This window comes from Clinocottus analis, unplaced genomic scaffold, assembly GCF_023055335.1.
Source record: "Clinocottus analis isolate CAN_PGR_092001 unplaced genomic scaffold, fCliAna1.0.p SCAF_24, whole genome shotgun sequence".
Taxonomy (NCBI): Eukaryota; Metazoa; Chordata; class Actinopteri; order Perciformes; family Cottidae; genus Clinocottus; species Clinocottus analis.
Window position 1 is genome coordinate 5,975,348 of NW_027175976.1, and position 24,795 is coordinate 6,000,142.

General features: G+C 49.8%; 1 protein-coding gene across 2 annotated transcripts in view; it reads left to right on the forward strand.

The window, feature by feature from the left end:
* Positions 1-17,266, forward strand: part of LOC137794090 (Krueppel-like factor 7) — a 33,932-nt gene extending 16,666 nt beyond the window's left edge. The window contains exons 2-4 of one of the 2 annotated variants that reach the window (XM_068590700.1): positions 1,758-2,373; positions 9,091-9,214; positions 13,204-17,266. In XM_068590700.1, the coding sequence (XP_068446801.1) occupies positions 1,758-2,373; positions 9,091-9,214; positions 13,204-13,255 (792 nt within the window). In that variant the 3' untranslated portion in view covers positions 13,256-17,266. Of the gene's footprint in view, positions 1-1,757; positions 2,374-4,542; positions 5,176-9,090; positions 9,215-13,203 lie in introns of those variants that run through there. The other variant, XM_068590701.1, reaches the window with a different exon arrangement.
* Positions 17,267-24,795: the final 7,529 nt, after the last annotated feature.

Below are 24,795 nucleotides of genomic sequence, written 5' to 3' on the forward strand. Positions count from 1 at the left end.
TTCACCTTGTCCCTCCGTCCCTCTCCCCCTCCTCCTATTTCCTCTTCTTATTCTTCACCTTCCAGTCAGCCTCCCTCAATCCTCTCACTTATCCGTTTCTATCCCCTTTTCTGCTCCCTTGAACTATCTCTACCTCACTGACACACACACACACACACACACACACACACACACAGACTCACACTCACCTTGGTTTGCAGTCCTCAGCGTTTTGCTGAATAAAGTCCCCTTTACCTGGCTGGTTTTAGCAGATAATTAGCCCTCACCTTGGGAGAGGAGGAGACGACAATGAGGAGAAAAGGGAGAGAGAGAATAGGGTGATTTGGGTGACAGGCTGAAGCTGAAGGATGAGTGAGACAGGTGGAGGGGTTCGAGACGTGTGTGTGTTTTTTTTGTATGTACATGTAGCTCTGCGCTTAACGAGCCGGCGCGTGCTACTCCACATGTCAAATAGAAGAAAGAACAAAATATTGAATTCACGATTGACTGGCCGCAGCCATCCAGGAAGCAGGAGAGACCTCTCACATCGCGCTTTCAAATCATTTTTTTTCTTCTTCTTTTTAAAGCCATCACAGTCAAAAACAACAACACAAAAAGCATGTAGGCGTGAGGAGGCACATCATCTTCACTTTCACTCTGGAGATGTGGTCCAGAGCAGCTTTTTAATCTGATGTCAGTATGCAAATACTGTAAACAGTAAAAAAAAAAAAAAAAAATCCCATTTTGTTCCTGGAAGAAGACGACTTGGAGGAGAAATTACACTCCCTTAGCAACAGACACCCCCCTTCACAAAAAAAAAAAAAAGTGGCGCGTTTATTTTTAGAAGGTGCAAACAAGCAACTTGTGTGTGTGTGTGCGTGTGTGTGTGTGTGTGTGAGAGATTGTAAATGTCTCTGATGTGTTCAGTCTGCACAACCCTATTCCTGATAATGGGACTAGCTGCTCTGTCTGTCAGCGCCTATTTACACACAAATGAAGTGGCGAGTAGCACGCGCCCAGTGGAGCTGCTAGCCTCCATCTCAGCTGTCAAAATGCGTTAGTGGCTACAAGCGAAACACAACGATCCCTGGGATCAAACTGGCGCCGTCCATTCAAACATAATAGCTTCATCCTTGGACACGGAGCGTCTTCTTCGCCCCCCCCCCTCCTCTCGCCGGCTCTCCTCTTCCAACCTCGCCGGCTTGTTGTAAAGTAATAGACTTCTCGGGATGCCAGTTCACACAAACCGGGGATGTAGCCTTTTTATTTGCCCTCTGAGGGGAGAGGTGTAATAGGGATGAAGCAGACCATAACTACAGCTGAATAAATCTTCCTATCTTGGCTCGGTGGAAGCCGGTGCACACATGGCTTGTCAAAGCTCTATAAAATGTTGTTTGATAGGAGTTCTGTTCAGTTTAGGACTTCTCCTCCCGCTACCCGGGCGGCTCGCTTTCGTTCCGCGCCGCGGCGGTTGCAATCAATCAGTGTGTAATCAGCCGTCGAGCCGGAGCTGCCAGGTAATCCTGGCTGTCTTGGTGGCTATCTGTGCGCGCGTGTGTGCTTGTGACAGCTGCAAGTTGCCTGTCCGGGTGGAGCGCATGGCGCCATGCAGATTTCGCCCTCGCGCAGACGACGGGCGATTTGACGGCTGTTGGAAATTGTCAAGCGGGGATCCGTGCGAGCGAGACGGCGGGCCGTTTCAGTGCCGCCGCCGCCGCCGCCGCCGCCGCCCAGACGTGTGAACTCTGAGTCTAACGCGAGTCTCCTCTCTCCCGCAGACCTGCCTCGAGCTGGAGCGCTACCTGCAGACGGAGCCCAAGCGTCTGTCAGAGCTCTTCGACCAGGACCTGGACGGCCTCCTGACTCCGGCCTACCTGAAGGAGGACGGCGAGGAGGAGCTCCCCAGCCTGCCCATCCTCCTGGAGCCCCTGAGCCCGCCTCCGGTCGCCCCCTGCCCGACGCGGAAGAGCTTCCCCTCCGCCGGCGGCGCACCGAAAAGAGACCTCAAACTAAAAGGCCAGGGGCTGGAACACGCGGACGGGATGGAAGGGGTCCACCAGGCCCAGCTGAGCGCCGTCACCTCCCTGACGCCCCCGTCGTCGCCGGAACTGGGCCGCCACCTGGTCAAATCCAACCAGACGCTGACGGCCTCGGCGGACGGGACGCTAACCCTGAAGCTGGTGGCCAGGAAGGTGGGGCTGAGCGCGGCGCGGCTGGTGGCGGCGCACGCGCTCCCCGTCCGGATGAAGGACGAGGAGGAGGGGGCGCCGTGCGTCATCGGGGTCGGGGAGCTGCCGGAGAACAAGAAGAGGATCCACCGCTGTCAGTTCAACGGCTGCAGGAAGGTGTACACCAAGAGCTCCCACCTAAAGGCCCATCAGAGGACGCACACGGGTGAGAAATATTCAAGTTACACCTTCTTTTTTTAGATAGTAGATGGAGCCACATTGTGCGACAGCTGAAAGAAAAGGCAGCAGCAGATGGGATGTCGTGCGGCTATTTTTGGTCTGCGAGCTTCAAGACGAGTCGTTCGTCAAATCAATCAATAGTCTTATTTCTTTTAGTTCGCACAAGGGAGTAAAAAGCACATTTCAATGCGTAATTCTCATTACCTTCAAGATTGGTTCAATAAAATTGCCATCACAGCTCACACTCGCATTAAGTGTAAATGTGTACATGCTTTTATCTGTGTAGGAGTCGCACAGAGACGCAAGGTCACACACTCTGCGTATAGTTTGTGAATATGAGCATATTAGTTGATATCAGCGTAATGTCAGTGAGGGCCCCTGTGAGACTTCCAGCCAGGCGGCTCTGAGGACGCCTCTCTCGCCGGAGCTGGCCACTTGATACACCAGCAGGTAATAAAACTGATTGACACTCATTGTCGGTGACAAGCTGGAAAGACTCAATCCTGCGGCTAAACGGCTGCCGCACACACAGGAACGGACTCGCAGAGCCTCCTCGGTGTGGCGTCTCTTCTCAGTCTCACACGTGGACGCCGCGGGACGATTAGCTTCTGCTTTATTAGTTTGGTCTTCGAGGGGGAATTAATGTTGGCACTTTACTACGAAATAAATGCTGTTTAAAATGGTGGGCTGCTTCCAACGCGGACATTTACATCTACCGCCATCTATCTATTCATGCGAGCCCTGCATTCATTCATTCATTCATTCATTCATTCATGTATTCACCCTTCTCAGCGAGCCGGCCAAATCCGCGAGTCCCTCGATAACCTGCCTTGAGATAATTGAGGGAAATCTCCCCGCTTCACATTTTTGGAACAAGTCCAAAATGCACATAAAAGTGATAAGAAATGTAAAAAAGGTAGAGGAGGAAGAAGAAAAAAAACAGCCAAGTAATCACAGCACAGGCTTAAAAATCCTCATGTAAGATAAAAACGCACCTCTCTAACTTCTCTGTGCCAAACCGGGACGGGTCCTCCTCGTCAAGGTTCTTCTGAAGAAGGAAAGGTGGGGGGGAGGGGGAGGGGTTCAGGAGTTATAACTCTCCCGCTCTTCCATCTCAATCCCAAACCACTCAGACCCCTGTCGGGGAGCTGTCCTCCGTCTGAGTAACTGCACAGTGATGGATGGATTGACCTGGATAGGCTGCCATTTCCCCGCTTTATTTCAAGCCCCTCCCCCCCCGTCCTCTGTGCGTTCTCTACTGTAAGTCTGGGTCAGTGGCCCTCTGTCCGGGGTCGTCTGATTTCACAGGGGGGGGGGGAGCAGTAATGGGATCAGTTTAGCGCCAGGAAGATACGTGTCAAATGTGATGGTGTGTTATTACCTAAGTGGGCAGGTGATGAGGGAGTCCGTCTGGCCGCTCGTCCCCGTAATGAAAGGAAAAGGGAAAACAGTGACGGTGCGCGTTAGCAGGGCTTCGAGGTGCGGCCTCCAGCATCTCGATCTCGCCGAACATGACGGGGGTTTGCTCGAGCGTCTTCATCGGGAAGGCGAGGACGACGTCTGGTGGAAGTAATTGGGCTGAAAACGTCACTCGTCCTCGAAGAGAGGCGTTCAGGGGCCTAATGAGATGAATATGACATCTTATAGGTAGTCCCATATGCTTGGAATAACACATTAATTAAACGTATGGTAGACTGCCTTCTGGATGCTAATGTACATCTATATATATACACATAGAGGTGCTTCCCACGTGTCTCAACCCGTGGAGGTGCAGCAGATAGCGTCCATCATGCTAAATGAGGTCACAGCGAGTCTTATTAAATTCTCTTGCTCCCCACCATCTAGCTCTCTAAACTTAAAGGTTGAGGGATCACCAACGCTGTCTCATTTAGAGACCTCACACGGCTTGTTTACAAGCTCTGGCTTGCTTGTTGTGTTTTCCGGGGAGGGATGAGGGGCGTTGGAGAGGGGGGTGGGGGGGTCGAATATAAATAAATCCAGCTTGTCAGCGGCTATATGTCGCGACTGAAGAGAAACACGGCGTGTGTGTGTGATCACGCCCTCGGTTGGCGCAGCACCACGGGGGGTTTCGGGCGGCATCCCGACCGGAACAAAAGGGCACGGACACGCGGTCATTGATCCCCCCCCCCCACAGTGTGGCGTGTCAGCGCTGGACTCGGTGCCGACCGGGCCGGCGCTGGGAGACCGAAGGGCCCAGTGATGCCGTCCAGTCACAACATCCACTGGAGCCGAGGGACGGACAAGAAGGATCAAAGAGCGAAGCGGACATTTGGAGATCATCTGAAGTGTTCCAGTTTGGGATAAGTCCTCACATGGCACAGACTCAGTTGTCACTACATTGCTCTGTATATCTGGCCTGCAGTAGCTTTCGGTTCGCTTGTTGTCACTATTTGGTCTGTAGTGATATGAAAAGGAAAGAAAAAAACAGGACTTTCACCCAGGAGACCCAATTAAATGTCCTGTTTAAAACATTATATAGTAACTTGTAACTTCAGTAATGTTTGTGACATGGTTTCTGTATTATGTTACACTCTTTATGTATGTATTTCACGCAGTATACATACTTATTTTATTCCAAAACTTTGGCCGTGACCATTTTACAACATTAACCGTAGTATAAAGTTTGAAATTCATATCATGACAAGAACTTTGCTATTCATACGCCTTCCCTTGAGATCATGTCACATAGTTGCATTTTCCTATCTCTTTTCGGACATATTGATTAGATATCAATGTGATTTATGACACAATGTTACACAATTTTACATATAGCACCCCCCCCTGCCTGAGTTTATCCCTGTCAATAAGGTGCTTTGGTTAAAAGCTTCCACCCTAAAGAACATCTGTCTCGTTCTTCCAACCAGGAAAGCAGCATGATGACGGGAAGAAGGAGGGGGGGGAGATGTCGACAAGAGATGACACAAAGAAAACACAAAAGCTGAAGGAAAGGCAGGAGGAGAGCAGATAGTGACGCGGGGGTGAAACAAAGAGTCGATGAAGGCGGAAGACGGGGACGGGGGAGGCGGAGTGGAGCGACCCTCTTCAGAGAGACAGCGGTGCCACAGGCTCCCCCATTCACTGAGCCATTATCCTGACAAGTTTAAAGATGTCATTACTCAAATCCTCTTTTTCTTAGTTGTTATTTCCATAAATTACCGACGGAGAAAAGGCTACGATTTAATCTGGAATTAGACGGGCTGAGTTGAAATGACAGTGCCCTGTAGAGCTTTTTGTGAATAGGCTTATGGCAGATAAGGAATGGTACAATTAGATTTTGGGAAGGGTGAGGGAACGGGTAAAACACGAGGACTGCTGGGTTCCTCCCTCTCTCTCTCTCTCTCTCTCTCTCTCTCTCTCTCTCTCTCTCTCTCTCTCTCTCTCTCTCCTCATGCCTGTCTTCTCGTAACATCCCTCTCTCCGCTTCTCTCTCACGCTCTTATTATATTGCTTGGCTCTTCGCTCTCTCTCTCTCTCTCTCTCTCTCTCTCTCTCTCTCTCTCTCTGCCTCTGATTTTAAAACTGCACGATCATGTTCAGGTCTCCGATATTCTTCAGGCCGCGTCTTTAATGTTTCATCCGCGTACATAACACGGGATGGAAATAACACTTTTGCTCGTTCGACTCAAACTTTCAAGCACACTTGGCTGGTTTTCTCTCCAAATGAAGCGGCCTCGCCCACGTCCAGAAAGACGCAGCGTTCTCCTCCTAATGGGTTACTCGACTTCGCTCGGTCTCATTCAAATTGAATGATGACATTCACGAGTGCAATTATGTTTATTGATACACAGTTGATGGTAACAATGATAAGTGTTCGTCTTTCAGCTCCGGCTCTCCATCATCCCCGTGTCTCTGCCCAACGTGCTTCATCCCTCCATCAGTTGGCCCATCTATCACCCTTCTCTCTCTCTCTCTCTCTCTCTCTCTGAAGCCTTTTCTCTCGTCCTCCACGGTGCTGCACTCCCGTCGTGGCGGGCAGGCGTCTCGCGGAGCGTTCTCCGAGAGCCTCTAATGACCTCTGAGACCCGGATGCCCCGCCTCGGCTCCAGCTAATGGAGGGAATGCAATTATCTTCAACTCTGGCACCTGAGAGGCTGGAGCGAGTGTGTGTGTGTGTGTGTGTGTGTGAGTGTGTGTGTGTGTGTGTGTGTGTGTGTGTGTGTGTGTGTTTGTGAGAGAGAGAGAGCATTCGGAAGTAACAGATTACACATAATGGGATTACAGTGACTCAGGAAACACCCAGTTATCAGATTACGAGTGAGAAATATGTGAATGCTTATTCGATTACTCAAAAGAAGAAAAAAGAAAAACCTTTTCAAGGGGGGGAAAAAGCATTTTGATTGCGCAACATTTCCCCCCTAAAATGAGTGAACGCTGTCAGCTGATGGATTATCAAATAACGCCGAATAAATAATGGCTTTCGACGACGGCGCTGACCACAATCCCGATTCTTTAAATCAGAAGGAATCCACTTATGTCTTCATAATCTACATTCTGTGTTTTACAGGCAGAGTAATCCCAAAGTAACCGAGCGTAATCAGATTACGTCGCTGAGTCGGAGATAATCCGCTGGATTAGGTTTCTGATCGCCGTTTAAATCTGCCAATCAGTCGGACTCCGTGAATCATTGCATTTAAAAACAAAAAAAAGTAACCTTTCACGTCCAGTTTGTGTGCGTTAGAGTGTGTGTGAGTGTGTGTGAGTGTGTGTGTTAGTGAGCACCTGCCTGTTTGTGGGAGGGAGGAGGAGGGGGGGGGCTCTGTTGCTAGGCAACGGGGGGCAGCGTATCGTTGGAGGAGTCGGTAGCTGAGTGGTTATGTACCGCTGCAGGCTCTGGTCTCTTACCACCACCACCACCACCACCACCACCACCACCACCACCCGCTCCCCCCTCCCCCATCTTGCCCCGTACGTCTCCACGGTTATCGTCGCTAGGCAACTGCCTCCGTGCTCTGCCAGCGTGCTCGGTAATTGGCCGGTGGCACGGCGCCGCCGCCAGATCCAGCCAGCTGCACTGACTACTGCCTCCTCATGTTTTCAGTGTACACCCCCCCCTCCTCCTCCTCTCTCTCACACACACACACACACACACACACACCTCGTCTCTCTCACACACACCCCGCCCCCCTCGGCCCGTCGCTAGGCAACACATTCAGGCATTCCCGCCTCTCGGGAATTTCATTGGCCAGATCGGGACGGCCCAGACCTCGCTGCTCCGGGGTTGTTGTTTTTTGGGGAAGCGAGGCAGAATGAAGGGATACGTGTCCACAGCGTGGAGATGTGGAGATGGATTAAAAGGGGGTGTGGCTAATTTCATATCACACTCGACACCAGAAACTGGTTTGCTGGGCAGCGTTTGCTCGCCGGAAAAACCACATTTCACCTGAAACAAAGTCATTTCACACGTCCTAGTTGAGTCAAATGGATGTAAATTGCACAAGCATGGTGAAGTTAAAGGTGTGTGTCAAACGAAAATGAACACTAATTGATCAAGTGTCATCACTTTGTGTTCATCAGTGGCGCTTTCTGCCGTTTCCAGATTGCCTCCCGGAGGTCATTCCTCCCTCACTCGTTCATTTAGCAGCTCATCACGGCTGCAACCTCCTGCACTGTGTTTCTCGCCATCGAGCCGGACGGGACTCCAGCTAAGCGCTCTCCAACATGGCCGCTCGCTGATAGAACCGGGCTCCAGCAGGTCACGCGTTCAGCTTTACATCTCAGGACAAATTTGCCATGAAATTGCAGTTCATTCATACAGTATGCATTATTGATTTTTGCCTTCTTTCCCCCCCTCTCTCTCTCTCTCTCTCTACGCCACCAACAAACCTGTGCACAATGAGTGAATTTCACTCTCGCTCGTCTCAATCTGGACTGCAGTTGCTCCGGTGATTGTGTCCCCCTTTCTTTCTTTTTTTTTTTTGTGGTTTTGTGTCGTCGTCGCGATAATCACAGTCGACAAATTAAAGCCCGTGTTTGTGCCGAAGCCACTCGAGCAGCGCCGGTCGGCGTGCCAAGCGCGTCCGCATTCAGCCGCGAGCCGCCCGCTCCAGATGGGATGTGACTGATGCAGGTGACATCTTCGGAGCTGGACGCAGCTGGCGGATTGTGGGGGCTTTTCTTCGACCATTATGCCGCGCGACTGGCCTAATTATCGCCGCCCCGCTCCCCCGCCGGCATATCTGCAGCCTCTTCTGCCTTAATCCACTTCTGCAGCACTTCTCTCCTCCTCCACTTTCCCCCTCTCGCCGTCTCATCTCGCCTCCTCTTCTCACCTCCTCTCATCCACCTTGCCCGCTAATCCCTCATCCTCTCTCCACTTCTTCTCTCGCTCCACTTCCCTCCACCCTCTGCTCCTCTTCTGTGTGTTCAGCAAGACTGGGGACCGGTGGGAGCTTCTCCAGCTCGCCGTTCAACACCTCTTTTCAGCCCCCACACCACCCCCACCCGAAACAAAAAAAAAGGGAGACATGGGATATTTGTCGGCGAAATGGTAACGCAAAAAGTATCCAGGAAATGAGGAGAATCTGTGTTTTGAGCAAAAACATCAAACATCATCTTGAAGGCAACTTTATATTTGGATTCCAAACGTTGTTTGCAAGCGTGTGATTGGTGGGCGAGCGATGCAATAGGTGCTCACGCATGTTCTTGTTTCGCCCCCCCTCCCCTCCCCCCCCTCCCCCCTCAGGTGAGAAGCCGTACAAGTGCTCGTGGGAGGGCTGCGAGTGGCGATTCGCCCGGAGCGACGAGCTGACGAGGCACTACCGCAAACACACCGGCGCCAAGCCTTTTAAGTGCAACCACTGTGACAGGTCTGTCAAAACACAACGCTCCCTCCTCTTCCTCTCTCTCCCTCTCTCTCTCTCTCTCTCTCTCTCTCTCTCTCTGCCTTGCATGTGTGTGTGTGTTTTTTTTCTTTCTTTCTTCTCCCATTTTCCAAGTGTCATTTGAAGTACTTCCAGGAGCGCAGCGGGCTGTTTTCTCCCCGTCGTGTTTCGCACACAGTTTGGTTTAGTAAAGCGGCGCGACAAGACGCCGGCAACACACACCCCCCAAAAATGTTTTTGGTGCTGACCCAATTTCAAAGTGCGCTGGCGGGATTACTAATGTGCGCTCCTGCGCAACACACGCAGGACTCAACCCGCTCGGCATTTCGCTGGGAATCCGAAGGTTGATCATTGGGCTCTGTACGCACGTCGGGCGGCGAGCAGCATATTAATGGAGCTTCCCCTCGCGCCGGGCCACATGGCCTTGATTTGGAGGTTGCTTTCACACTGGGACAGAGGTGTAAAATGGCTGTAGAACCCATTATCACACATCACTGGTAGAGAATATTAATTTAAATGGGACATATCATTAAACACGCTGGGTATCTGGAGCGTCTACCGACACATTAGCTGTGAAAGTCGCTTATTTGATGGCGAGATGAAGGTTAATTCAGATTTTGGAAAGTGGCTTAAAGGGACAGAAGTTAGTTGTTATTTTACATTAAAGCATGTAAAGAAGTTCTAGTAGAACTCAAAACAAGTATGAATCCAAACATAAGGTTGCTTTCAACACACGTTGACTTAGACCATACTATCATCATGGTAGTTAATGATGATTCATAATCCACTAATAGAGTCAATATGTGCAATTTAAAACTCATGCATGAAGTATTTCTCATTTGAAGAAAGGCACTCGTTTTGGTGCATTGGACATTTGAGAGGACAAATGTATTTGGGGAATTTCCGAGGCCACTGAGAGCCAAAACACAGGTGTGTGTGTGTGTGTGCATGTGTGTGTGTGTGAGTGTGTGTTACTGTAAATAAAGCCTCAGCTGGCCCGGTGATTGGACAGACGATCCTGTAAACCGGATGATTCCTGGTCTGATCCCCGTGACCCGAGCGCCGAGTGTCCTTGAGCGCAGGCAAACACACAATATCCGCTTGAAAAGCCTCTTCTGGAAAATGTAATCGTTCAGGCGACGGGTTGATGGTTTTCGGAGCGGGGCCTTCAGGAACGCGTCTCGTGCCCACTTCCTGTTCGGAGGAAACGACCCCGCCGATCTTTAACGGAGGTCTTTGAAGAGTCGACGCGACTCTGCGTCCTAATTAGTCTCCTGATTAATTATGAACCGCAGCAAAATGTTAATTTGCAGGGCTCCGGTGGCAAAATCATCAAACATTCAGCGGCCATTATGAAAAGATCTGCTCGACAAAAACCTTTACTCTTATTTTAATTACGCCCTCTTGTCTGTGATCCGGCCCTCGGTGGCACCTCTGGGGTCTCTGAGGCGCCACCTCCGTGTTTAAGGAAGGGCACCCCCGGGTGAAGACGTGGGCGAAGGAGTCCCTTAAAGCTAATACACGACATGAGCATGATGCTACATCTGTGCTCACGTCACACTAAATTACTCCCCTAAATAAAACACTGCAGTGTTTCCAATTAGTGTGTAAAAGTCTTTCTTAAAAAACTAATTTGGCTTTATTTGCCCCAAACGACTCATAATTTAGGCTTTTATGGGATCTTTTACCACTTTATGTCCTCTACATGGAAATAATAATTGCATTCTTGTTTATTTCATTACATGTTTTCTTTGTTGTATTATAACACATGCATGCAGTTTTCTCTCTCTCTCTCTCTCTCTCTCTCTCTCTCTCTCTCTCTCTCTCTCTCTCTCTCTCTCTCTCTGTCTATATGTGTGTATATATATATATATAGATATATATCAAATGTATCTACATCCATTACAACATTATTTCGGTATTCATGAAGCTGAAAATGAAAAAGGTTTCAACAATATACTGTGTGTGTGTGTGTGTGTGTGTGTGTGTGTGTGTGTGTGTGTGTGTGTGTGTGTGTGTGTGTGTGTGCAGCCTCTCTGGCTTTGACCTCTTGAATCATGTATAGGTTCATTATGAGAGGACAAAAAGAAAGCACTCTTCACCTGCTGTACTTTGCCCGACTGTTTATGTGAGAGTGTGAGTCTTGGGCATCCATGCGTGCGTTTGTGTGTGTGTGCGTTTGTGTGTGAGTGTGTGTGTGTGTGTGTGTGTGTGTGTGTGTGTCTGTGTGTGTGTGGTAGCAGAAGGTCAGGTCTCAGCTGGACAGACTGTAAATACAGTATATCTCCCTCCTCGCCCCTGATTTCCCACCTCCCCTCCCTCCCCAGACACCACCACCACCACCACCACCACCACCACCACCCCCCTGCAGGCACATCCCTAATTCGGGCCCACCTCTGTCATGTGTCACAAGGCGCCCAACCCCTCCAGCCCAACACACAAACACACACACGCACACACACACACCCCGCTGAGATGAAGAAAGAGGGGAAACGGGGGAGACAGAGAAGACGGGGTGGAAGATGGAGGATGGGAGGGTGAGGGAGGAGGGAGGGGGGTGGGGGGGCAGACCCACGGTGTGCCAGCTGGTGTCGTGCCCCCGAGTCGTGACTCATACTTTACCATCTGTCTCTCCGAGCGCACACACAAAATAACACACGCACACACACACACACGTAGCCACATCTCCTGAGCCATCCATTGATCTCACATGTGTGTGTGCGCAGCGAACGGGGACACACACGCAGGTGTGACAGGAAGACAGATGACTGGTGGCTCGTCACAGCGCAGCTCCCCCTCTCGGCCAAACACTGATTCATCTCGACATCTTAGACAGTTGCCTCTGTCTCAGCGGGAAGACACAATCTGACGCCGGTGTCAAAAAGAACAGGAAAAATCAACAGTTGCAGGAGCTGTGAGAGGGAGTGTGACTCCCAAACCGGGGTTTCATACGTAAATGCTCCGGATGAATTGTGTTTTTACTCGTTCGAAACGTTTCATTCGAGGAATGATTACCACATTACTTGCGAGGGGTGTTCACAAAATCCCATTTCAATACATGTCAATCTGGCACTAATTCTGCAATTTGTAGTGCTTTTTCATCTGGGCATAATCAACCAGTCTTTATGGACACAATATATTCTGCACTTAACTTCATTTCAAACACATTTCCTCCAGCAATTTGGGGGCAATTTGCTCGAGTCTCGTTTCCTTTTTTCTCTCTCTCCCAAACAGTATTTAAACCGAACCACTTTCGTAAACTCTGAAAACAAGTCTCCATCTCAAATACTTGCTCGCTAATCACCACAACTTGCGGCTTCCCAATTACCTAAAAAAAGAAAGCAACCCTCGCCGTTTGAAAAGCCCTCGTCTGGGGGGATGGAGCTGGAGTATTTGTTCAGCGAGCGAGCAACAGAACTGCTGTCGGTGGAGGTGGAGGCTGCATCTTTTACGGAATAAACACAACATACATTTTGCCAATTTGTGGCAATCAGGTTGAAAAAAATCAAACATTTTTGAACGCACTCGTGGAAGGAATATAGGCCAGCGCACTTCCAGAGCAATTCTGCCTGATTCCAGACGAGAGGCTTTGATTCATCTCACACAGCAAACGTTTTACGGCACATGTTTTGCACGCTGCTTCTGTTTTTCCCCCTCTCTTTCTCTCTTTCTCTCCCTCCCTCCTTCATCACCGTTTCACCGCATCCATCTGCGGGCTCTCAAGTTATTCATGCCGCAGCTGAAGTCATTAGGAGTGCGGCTGAAAATGCTGATTATGAATTAGTTACACATATACTAATTGCGTGTGCATCAGCGCTCACTAGCTAACAGCAACATTTAGCTCAATCGACAAAACAAACTGCTACCCTTCCCTCCTCCTCCTCCTCCTCTTCCTCTTCCTCCTCCTCCTCCTCCTCCCCTGCATTGGTAACAACCTAACAGGCTGTTCTCTGTTTGCCTCTCTTTGGTTGCAGGTGTTTCTCGCGGTCGGATCACTTGGCGCTACACATGAAGAGGCACATCTGAGAGAGGTCAGCGGGAGAAAGGGGATGGAGGCGGAGTGGAGGAACGAGAGGGAGCATCATCTGCAGAGAAACAACACCATGGATGTGAGAGAGAAAGAGAGAGAAAAGAGAGAGAGAGAGAGAGAGAGAGAGAGAGAGAGAGAGAGACAGCGGGATGGACTCAGAAGAACACTAGATTCGCTCATTCGGGCCTGAAGGGAGAGGCGCCACCTCGTGAAACGCCTGGCGTGGGCGGGGCAGGCGCTCCGGCCCGCCCTTCGGTCTGCGTCTGGGAGGAGGGTGGACCACGTGCCCGTGGTCGGCGGCTCGTTGTCGTCGCTCGCTTTTCGAAAACTCTTCCGAAAAAAAAACAAAAAAACAGTCGGCCCTGTTCGATGCAGCGGTGCAGCTCGCCGCCGCCGGACCGGTTGTACAGTCATTTCCCGCCCGCGCCGACAGCAGAACTGCCGTTTGTATATTTCCCCGTCTGAGACCGGACCCTGAGCTCAGGAGGGCGGTTGTTTTCCAGCGGTCGCTAAACGGCTTCATCTCACAGGGTAAAGCGAGCCAGAAAGCAGACTTTCTCTCCCTCCAACCTGCCACAGCCTTTTTTTATGAATCGCCAAAGGGGTTTATCATTTTATCTATAGGACGGATAATAATTTGTCAATTTTTCCTCCGACCTTTGTCACGTCTGCCAACCGGATCCATTTATAAGTCCTCCTGGTCCGATGGCATCGGGGCACTTGTTTGAGCGGAGCGTTTAGATTGGATTTCTCAAAGACTCGAGGACGGGAGTGTGTCGCACTGATGTGCCGTAAAGACAGATTGAGGTCATCCAGAGGACCGGCCCGCTTTATGAACATCATCCATTGAGGGTTTCCACAGGATGAGGCTAACTAATCTACTCTGGGAACAAGGCTGTTCATCCCAGAGAATGTCATCTGACACCGAGCATCTCAAGAGATGCCGCCTGGCCCCCGAAGAGAGTTTTTTCTTCCTCTTCAGCATCTCGGCTCCGACGAGTCGCTGCGAGGTAACTGTTGCACAATTGACTCTTTGCGAACCTTTTTTTTTTTTTTTGTAAAAAAACAAAATTAAAAAAAAACGCCCCGCCGCCTCGGACCGGGGCGGCGGCGTCCACCGTGTCGTCGGAAGTGCGGACAGCCACATGCACAAGTCGAGAGCAGCTGAGCGGACTGCGACAGCACAGCGAGCGCAAACAAGGCCACGATGTAGGATCAAGGCGACGAAACGTTCTCCTTTATGTTCCAAACAGACAGTTTCAAAGACTTTTTTTTTTTTCTTGTTGTTGGGGAAAAACACATTGGAAATGGATGCAGCCCAAAAAAGGAAGTGTCTGACGTTGATGCCTGAAATGATCTCTTTGGCCTTTGAGAGTGATTGGCACCCAACGAGCCACCGGGCTGAGCTAGTCATTTTGTCCTGTCCGCACCACCCATGCAGAACTCTTCCAAACTTCATTTCAGAGGAAAGAAAGCAGCGCTCAGCTCTCCGAATCGGACCCTATGCATATCCAAGAGCATCCCGCTGACTTCCTGACCACACACGTACGCCTGGACGCAGATTAATGGGCACGGCAGGACACAAATTCAATCAATTGGGCGGCTCTTTGCCGAGCAAATCAATGTGAATGTATCTGTTGTGAGTCTGTACATGTTGCCAGGCCCATGGAAGGACCATTTGTGTGGATCCGGTAGATTCCTTCTCCTTTCCTTTTTTGCTTCCACAGTAGACACAAATGTCTTGACTTGGAATAACTCGCGGGTCATTACTGGTCGCACTGGGGGAGGTCATGGAGCGCAGGCTTCCAGTGGGAGGCTGAAACGGGTACGCGGAGGAGCCGTCTGCTCCGTCAGCACATGATAACTGCCCCATCAGCTCGAGGAACCGCAGCCGGGTGAAACCCACACACGAGACTCTCACACACACACACACACACATCCATGCGCTCCCAGAAAACCGGCGATCACATTCGTCCTCGGCGGTCGGACTCTCGTCCCGACGGTTTCGTCTCCGCGTCCCGACTTTAATCCACAAACGGGGGATCGCCGCGATTCCGACGGACGCGAGCGCGTTGTCCTGTGTTTGACAAGGCTCGTGACGCTCGCGGTGAGGCGCACAGCGGTCTGCCTTTTTGGCGACGGAGGCAGCAAATTGATTTCACTCTGTGTACCGGAGGCGCATTTCAATTCGGGGTATGAATGCGTTCCAGCTCAATCATATCGAGACATGATCTGTCCGCGGCTCTGGAAGTGGAAGCTCCCGCTTCGCATAAATATTGAACTCCTTCTGCCTCAACGTGCAAAGACGGCCGGCTCGCTTTCATATTGAACATCCAGGTGACGGGCCGGCGCTCAAGGCAGGGGGGATGGGAAGTAACGCGTTTGGGCCGCTGGTTCATCTTCAAGGAGACCAAACATTGTCACCGGGCATCCGGGTCGCAGCTACGACGCACGGCAGTGCGACCATCCTTTGCGCTTGTGGGCGTTAATAAGAAAATACAATAAAAATACACACAAAAAAATATGTAGAAAGTGACAAACATTTGGTTTGCAGAAGAGGCGGGAAGGTCCGAGCGGGTTTTGTGGTTCTCCCGCTTAGCCCCGCCCCTCCAGGTGGAAGATCAAATGAAGGATACACAGTTTAACTTATTGCATCATCAATGGCAGCTCTACTTGTGTGTTTCAGCGTTCCACTCGGGGGGGAAACTCTCCCGTTGGGCTGAACGGTCGCGAATGTGTGGGAATGTGCAGAACTGGAGTGTTTTTTTTTTGTTGTTTTGTTTCGTTTGTTGTTGTTCATGTTCTGTACCAATCATAGACTGAAGCACTGAACCGTGTTCTCCACGGTTCCCCCGAGACTTTACGGAGACGCAGGAGACCGATTCAAGCGGCGGGACGGTGGCAAACAAAAACATTTGGACTTTCTCAAACTCAAAGACTGGGATTTTGAAAAATGTGACACATGTTTTTTCTGGGAATAATAATAATAATAATAAAAAAAAGGTGGTTTCATGTCGTCCCGGACGGTGCGGTTCAGTTCGGTGTCATCTTAATGAATGATTGTCAATTCTGCTGTGCCTGTGTGTTCTTCGTCTGTTTGTATTTGCACTCTGAATTTTTGGGAAAAGATCACTTGCATATCTGATGTTTTCTGTCCGCTTGTACACACACACACACACACACACACACACACACGCACACATATACCACTTCACACGGTGATGACAAAACACTGATCACAAAGTCTGTATAGTAGCTGTTTTTTTAGCACAAATGTACACACACACACACACACACCGAGACGACATGCATGCAGACACTCCCTGAACACACAGATTCATACAAACACACACACACACACATGCACAAGCACATCCTGAACACACACACACACACACACACACACACATACACACACTCTGTCCGTCCTTCTTAAGTGTATTTTACCGTTTTTCACGCCACCTTGTGAGAGTCAGAGATCCAGACTGCAGCTCTCAGCAGAGGGGCGGGGGTGAGACACACACACACACACACACACATTGTTATGTGTGACACCACCTCTGTTTCCACCAGGTCTGAATTTTGAATCAAACACACTCCCTTTTTCTACCAGCATTCCCTCATCGCTCCTCCTCCCCCTCCTCCCATTTTCTCAGATATGATCCCTTTCAACTCCTGTCCTCTCTCCTCCGACTCCCCCTTCCCTCCCTCCCTCGTCCCCTTCCACCTTTATCCTCCGTTGTCTTTCTCCTTTTCGTTCGCTGTACAAAGTGTTTCAAATTTATCATTTGTATATTATGATGTATGGGTACGATAATGTTCTTTATTATGGAAAAATGAGAAAGATTTATTTTTGTTACCGGTTTGTTTCATAATTCCTTTTTTAAATTGGTATTGTAATATCTCTATGCAAGGAAACTGTTCGGTGAATCGTTTTTATTTAAGAATGTAATTATGTGTAATAAATGGTAGACGCAGTTTGGCATGGAGTACTCACGCTTCTTGGCTGGTCTGTTAATGGCGGTTTCATCCGGCGACAATATGCACCTAACGGTCGGCCCTCGCGCTCCATTTTCCTTATCCGTCTCAATCACGGAGCCATTCAGTTTGCAAACAATGAGCGCTTGGAGAACATCCGCGCACCCTGTTGCTTTTATTCCCACTGACCAGACACGCTCAGAGCGCTGGCCGCTGGAAGGTGTGCTGCGTTTTCAGAGTCAATCGTGCACACCTAATTAATTTACTCCCTCCTGTTTCTGCTATTTTCAGCAACCCGCCCCTGCATGAATATAAAAAAAATAAAAAAAGTAAAACGCCTCTGATTTATCGCTCCATCTGATCAAACAGAGGAAATAGGCCAGAATGCATTTCCCTTTGCTTGAATGCACTCCCTCGCTGTCTCCCTCTGAGGGAGCCACGGCGTGTTAATTACATCTGCTACCAACCAAGGTGATGACTTATCCGCTATTCCTGCCTTTTGACCATGACTAGCTGATAAAAGGGTAATCGAATAACTAATGGCTAATTAGGGAGTAATTACTCCCTGGTAAATGGCCCTATGCAGTGTATTAATTCTGCTTGGGTCTGGTGGGGAGAAACTCCCATAAGGTTTTTTTTGTTTCATTTAATGCTCCCTAATTGAAATGGGCACCCTCATCAAGAAGCTTACATGTATCTGTCGAACTTAATGTTCTTTTATCTGTAATTACAGACCGACCCCCCCGTCCCACGCCAGCATTATCTACCTCGCTACACCTACTGCGTCAATCCCAGAGACACATTATGAAATTAGAAACGATGGCAGTCATTTTTCAGCAAAGGTCGCACGTCCCGTGAGCGCGTCCCGCTCGTCAGTTCCCCTCGCCGTGCGGCGGAGACGAGGTTGCGTGCGAGTTCGGCTCCATGGCGTTAATGAGTTCCAGCACACCGGGGACCACGTGCGCGCCGACGCACAGAGGTCAACGCACGTACGTATTCCCACATGCGGCGTCAGGCATGTATGTCTGCGGGGCAATCTTTTCTTTTTTATTGGACCCTTTCATCGGGCGTTTTTAGTTCTTGAGTTTGCTTTCACTTGGCTCCGCCCACTCGCGTCCATTCTGGTTGCAATAAACAAGATGGCGACGGAGCAAATGACAAACACAAACGGTGAGGTCACAATGGCACCGTCCACTTCTGACACAGGTGACGGTGATCGTGTCATATATGTCCCTGAAGCACACCAAAAACAAAATGAAAACACACACTTTCCTCTTTTCTAATTGCGCTTGGCAGCTGGTGAACGTGACGGAATCAAAGCAGACACGTGGTGGAAAGCGGTGGATTTGTTATCCGGCTAATTACACCGGGGATCCCAAGCAGAATAATCTGAATAATAGACAAGCTGAGTTGATAAACACGGCTGTTGAATGCTTGGTTACATGTGCTCAGTCACCATGTCCCCCCCCCCCCCCCCCCCTCTGTTGTTTCCATTAATCTGCATCAAATGACAGCGTCTATGTAAATCTGCAAGGACAATAGGATTAAAATCCCCTGATATTATCTTGTTACGGTATTCTACACATGCATGTATACCATTCATACTTGACCTCATTGTGTGGACATAACATTGACACCGTGCATGTGTGACGGCACTATTTAAGCAAAGGGATGCTCCTATTATGTTGTGTGTGTAGGAATCAGGAAGCCGGATTTAAGCACCTTCAATTTAAAGCCAAATTCGATGCAATTGAACATTTAATGCCAAAAATAGAGACCGCGGGACTTTTCAAACACACTGCCTCATTGTTTCACGCCCCGCAGGCTTGTCAGCTTGCCCTTTGATCGTCGCTCGGCTCTTTCCCGCCGCAACACCTGAGCACGCCGCCTTCCTTTCATGTACCATGACTCCGGCGTGGCTGACGCCGCTGACGGAGGGCACGGAAACGGTGTGACGGCGCAGGATCCGAGCGACTGTAATGAACGAAACGGTGGATTCTTCGAGGCCGAGGTGGCGATTCACTTAACCGGCAGGAACATAAGGCCCCCCCCTCCCTCCACGCCCCCCGTTTGTGCAACAGAAGATTTCACCAGGGGAGCTGCCAAAGCTGCCGGGCGTCTCGGAGGCGTTTGGCAGCCTCGTTGTCACATCTGGCAACGTGGCGGTGCCAGCATTCTGGGAGGCAAAGCCACAAGTTTAAAGCCTCCATCGCGATATCTTCCTCCGTGCTCAGACTGTCATCGAACTCCCCGCGAAGATCACACAGAACAATTTCGCAAATAATCCGCACGAAGGCGAGCTTCAATCGGAGACGCTCCCCGTCGAGGAGGAGGAGGAGGAGGAGGAGGATTGTCCTACGAAGGGTTGTGAGCCATGGATTTGTCTTTGGTTGCGCGCCACGAGCGGCCAAGTGCTTAGGTATTTCCAATTATAGGGAATATGTCGAGGTGGCCCTCGGTAATTAAAGCCTAATCATGCTCCTGGATTCAGAGAAGCATCCTCATCAAGCTTTCATTAGTCGCTCTCCTTGTGATGCCCGGCAGCAACCCGAGCCCCTCCGGGAACGCCGCGATCGCCCGTTCCCCAAACCAAATCCAATCATTTCGTGTGCGGTTCTTTTCAAAGTTGTTTTTCCAAATTCAACGGCAAGAAAAGAAAAAGGGGAACTCTAATGAGATAAAAGAGAAAATTGCGCAGCAACCGTGTATTTCGGGCCTAACAATAGACGGCGTGTAGCATGCACGGTGTGCTTTTCTGCTGCGAGTTCACACACGACGTTGACTCGCAGGAGAAGCGCGGCGCGCGGTGGATGCCACATTGTGTTTACCCCTCTGAGCTAAATCTGGATTCAATGCAGTGAACTCAATTCATGAGTTGCCACCCGTCGTCGCCACGGATCCTAAAGAACAAAAAGCGCTTTCCCACTCCTCCAACTGGGGCGATGTGTCTGTACCGCTACCCCCCCCCCACACACACACACACACACACACGCACACACGCACACAGCTCTTGAATGCTCCGACGCTTCAGAGGATGGATTTGACTACAGGCGAGATCTTGTGTTTCGGGGGAGAGAGCGAGCAGCTGGATGGGCTGGTGGTCTTGTGCTCTGAGAAAAGATCAGCCAGAGCGCCGCGTGAGAGAGCACCTGGCTCTCCTCTACGCCGCCTGACAGACAGCACTGGCACCTGGAAGCCCGGCGAGAGAGAGAGAGAGAGAGAGAGCGAGACAGAGAGAGAGAGAGAGAGAGAGAGAGAGAGAGAGAGAGAGAGAGAGAGTAAAAGCCACTGTCGCTCTTCAAGGCCATGCATTATGCAGGAATCTCTCTCTCTCTCTCTCTCTCTCTCTCTCTCTCTCTCTCTCTCTCTCTCTCTCTCTCTCTCTCTCTCTCTCTCTATGCCCCCTGCTCTGCGGTAAAAATAGATCAACAGACCCGAGCGTTCAGCTCTTTTTTTTTCTTTTTTTTTTCTTATGCTTCTCACTTTCACTTGGATCTCACCAGCTGCAGCGGCTGCTGGCTCCTGCTTTGCACACACACACACACACACACACACACACACACACACACACACACACACGTGCGCGATTCCGAAAGCGGGTGCATATGCTCATGTGCTGGAGCATGTGTGCATGCCAACCAGTGTTAGGCTGTTTTATCAGTTTTTAAAAGGGAGGTCTTGGCGCTGGGAGGATGAGTTGGTGGCGTGATGCGGACCCTGCTTTAGACGGGCCGGTCGGGGTCTCTTAGCTTCAGTGCAGAAGCCCCATCTTCTGTCATTGCATATGCATGCATGTGTGCGTGAGCACACGGCACGCACATGTGTCCAGAGGCCCCTTGTTGCCGAGTGCGGAGGCTCCCTGAAGGCCATTGATCCGTGTCCATGAGCACAGAGGTCTGCGGCTCCTCCCTGATTGTCATTCCGCTGCTAATTAAACAGTCCGGCTTAACGAGCTCCCGTTGATAACAAGGTTGGAAGGAAAGGTCACCCCATCACGCTCACTTCAACTGGACACCGTCAATAACGAGCCGGCCTGGGAGGACAGGTACACGCACACACACACACACACACACACACACAGAGAGAGAAGTAATCACCCAAAAGAAAAGACTCAACGCTTTCGTATTGAGGAAGAAAGATGGTTCGGAGGGAGCTGGTGCAGAATTGACTTATTTTGTGCTGTCAGGTTTACAGCTTCCATAATGAGATTTGTTTCGGGGGGAAGCAATAGCAAACTATTCAGTTCACTTCTCTTACGTTTTTTGTTGTTGTTTCTCCTTGAATGCGATGCCTTTGAATGTTAATCCTTTAAGACGGCATTCAGTGAAAACACTAATATTCCACACTTAAACTAATGGCATTCATTTTGTGCATTAGCAGCACTTGTGCTGCTGGTTTTACATGTTTTAGGCCATTAACTATAAATACCATTACCCATAACCGAGCATACAGGGGTTGTTTTTCTTTTCAATCCACTTAAATGCTGAACACCAACTGGCAACGACTTGATCGAGACGTCCGCGTGGTTTCACCAGCTTCACGTCGTCTGCAAACACAAAACCTTGGCGTCTGCACTGAAGCTTCGACATGGAGGACTTGAGAGAGAGCTGTAAAAACATTGACGAGCTGTGTTCTTTTGGGGGCGGGGATCTTACCTTGAAAGATGATTACGACAACAGGAGGGTGAGGCGAGTTAAATAGTGCTTCGCAAAAGGCAGGACGAGCACGAGGGAACGAAACACAAGCGAAGAGACAAAGAGGAAACAAATGATGCTCCAGCGTTCATAGGTGCGAGGATTTAATCGTGTCGTGCCGACTGACAGCAGGAGCCAATCAGGAGTGAGCTTGATTATTGTTTTTGGCGATGTCAGCAAAGAAAATCCCTTTTTTTTCAACGACAGCTCTTTCATAACAGCGACGACACGGGCCTACACACACGTTTTAATGTTATTTTCTCGATCTTGGCAGAAAGGATACAGAAAAGTCCTGAAAACTCGCAGCAGAATCGTCCTGTTTCTCTCAGTTGGACCGTTGTCTATAAGAAGCCTTTGGTGTACGTTTCACGCGGGCCTGTAAATGTCTGCCGACGAAACCCCGAGCTAAAAAACACGAACACTCGACCTATATACTCTATCTGGCCCTCTCATCATTTATCTTACAGCGGCAGAATCAGGATAGATTGGTTCAATTAGACTGGCCTTTAATGTAATCTGTTTAATCCATTTCTATCATCAAAGCCAATACCTACCTCTCTCCTTGGAGAGCGGGATTAGCCCTCCGAGTGTATCTCGGAGCGAGCATCTCGGCTATAAAAACGCAGCCGAGTCGCTCGGATCTCCTCCATATTTGTTCTTTTTACAACTGGCTGCGGAGAAAACAGAGTGTCTCAAGTGAAGTTTTAATGGGTAAAGATTTAAGATCTTCATATCCTACCAGAGATTGCAAACGCTGTTTGGCACGATGCACAGTGGCACGATAAAAAGACCGGGAGGATTTGCCTCCCCTCTTCCCTCTTTCTCCGTAAAAGATTGCAGAGTTGAAGGAAAACCGGATCGGGTGGCACCAGCGATGCCTAATTCCTCCATTCAGTTTGAGAGCACGGTTGTTGTCGTTGGTTGTTTTTTTTTCTCCATTTAAAGGTTTTCATGATACCTTGATAGAAACAAAGGTGTGTTTAAAAAACCCATTCACGCCCAGACACACACAAAAAGAATAAACCGCATGGCTCTCAATGCGGCAACAAGACTGTTTTTCTAAAATCGCGGCTTTCATCCAACAGCTGCAATCTGCTTTTACCTGCTGAGATTTCCGCGGAGTAGTAGGATTTTATTCTCAATACCCATCTATTCACCCCCCCTTCCCTGCATGTGTCTGCTCTCACACTGACAGAGGAGAGGGGGAAATGATGCACAGGTATTTACCAGCGCGTGCCTACTTTCGTCTGAAATGCATCTTCCAGATATAAACTGCATATCCAGACGGTGCACAAAATAGCCGCTTCTTACATGTTTTATCCCACTTTTCTACAATTCCAGACGCGGATTCTTCTTCCGACCGCTTCGGAAAACCCCGAATCAAGAATTTCACGTGAAACCAGCCAGCTTTAAATGGCAATGTTTCTCATATTTCCCTCTCCTGGTGTGGATTACCTGTGTGATTGCCTTTCAGGAGAATTCCCCACGCGGCATTAGCGACGCCGCTCGCCGCGCTCGACGGGAGCGGTCCCGTAGCTCTCCTCACTGTGTCGGGAACGCCTGCAGATATTGAAGCGACGCGCGAGGCCGCTTGTCTGACTCCGTCGACTTTGTGTTTTTCAATGGCTTCCCGACGGAAACGTGCGAGGCCGCTGCAGTACGACTTTGGCGGGAAAGACCGGGCGGCTAAAATGAGAGCGGCTGCGTCCGGGTCGCGGATGACAACGCGCAGCCGAGGTCGGCGGCGTGAAGCCAGCGCCGCCGACAGGTTCGATCGAAGCCGGTTGATTGGCGGACACGCGGCGTGGAGCATCGTGGCGGGGGTCGACAGGTGGGGCGCCCCGCTCTCCCCCTCCCCCCCTTTTGTGAACACAAGCCCCATTGCAAATCATATCTGACAGTGGATATTGATCAGGTGACCGGGAGGGATCAATGTTGTTGATTGGGAAGAAACTATTGGAAGACCAGCCGCCCTGAGCGGGTTCAGGTGTTGAGGGGGGAAACCATCTTCAATTTGTTCTGAATACGCTGAGAACAACGAGGTGAGGTCGAAGTCCTGATCGGAATAGACACGTTTCACGATTATATGAATTTGCTTTTCCATGAAGAGGATGTTGGGGAGATTTTAAGGCACGTTTCTCGTCTCCAGATACTCAGGCCGTGTCTGATACATGCCGAGGAAACAATGATACTGCAGATTAAATATGGCCGATGATCAGGATGATGAGGAATTACTGACTCCCACACTTTCCTTCGCCGCACAGAGCATCACTTGTGTGCACGCACTGCCATCTGCTGCCGCTGGAAGACAAGTGCACGTGCAGAAACCTGGATCTGGAGAGTCACAGGATTGATTTTAGTGACATTCAAAAGTCATGGCTGCATGGTCTCTTGAAAGCAGCACACGCAGTTTTAGATATTAACACATGTGTCTGAAGCGATGAATCCATTCATCTCCTCAGTTCGATGAGCAGATACAGAACATCCATGTCGACATGTGTCTATTTGGAGACTTTTCATCTCATAGTGTGGCTGAAGGCAACACTTTTTAAGGGAACAATACCATTGCAGAGAGGTGCTACACATTGCTACACTGTAAAAACTGTGCGTATAAGATTTAGTGAGTTAAAGTCAGAAAATAAATCCTTCTAAATCCCACACACCGTGCCTTCATCAAACTGTACTATTATTGTCAATCCAAAGCAATACTGTGTGTCTTATGCTTTCAATGCTTCTGGCTGGCAGCTAACGAGGGGAGGAGACTTCAAATTCAGGAAGTTAATGTGTAACTCCGAGTTTAGAGAAGGACAAGCCCCGAGAGCAGGGTCATTGCTTTGACAAGCAGCAGCCCTTCACACACAAAC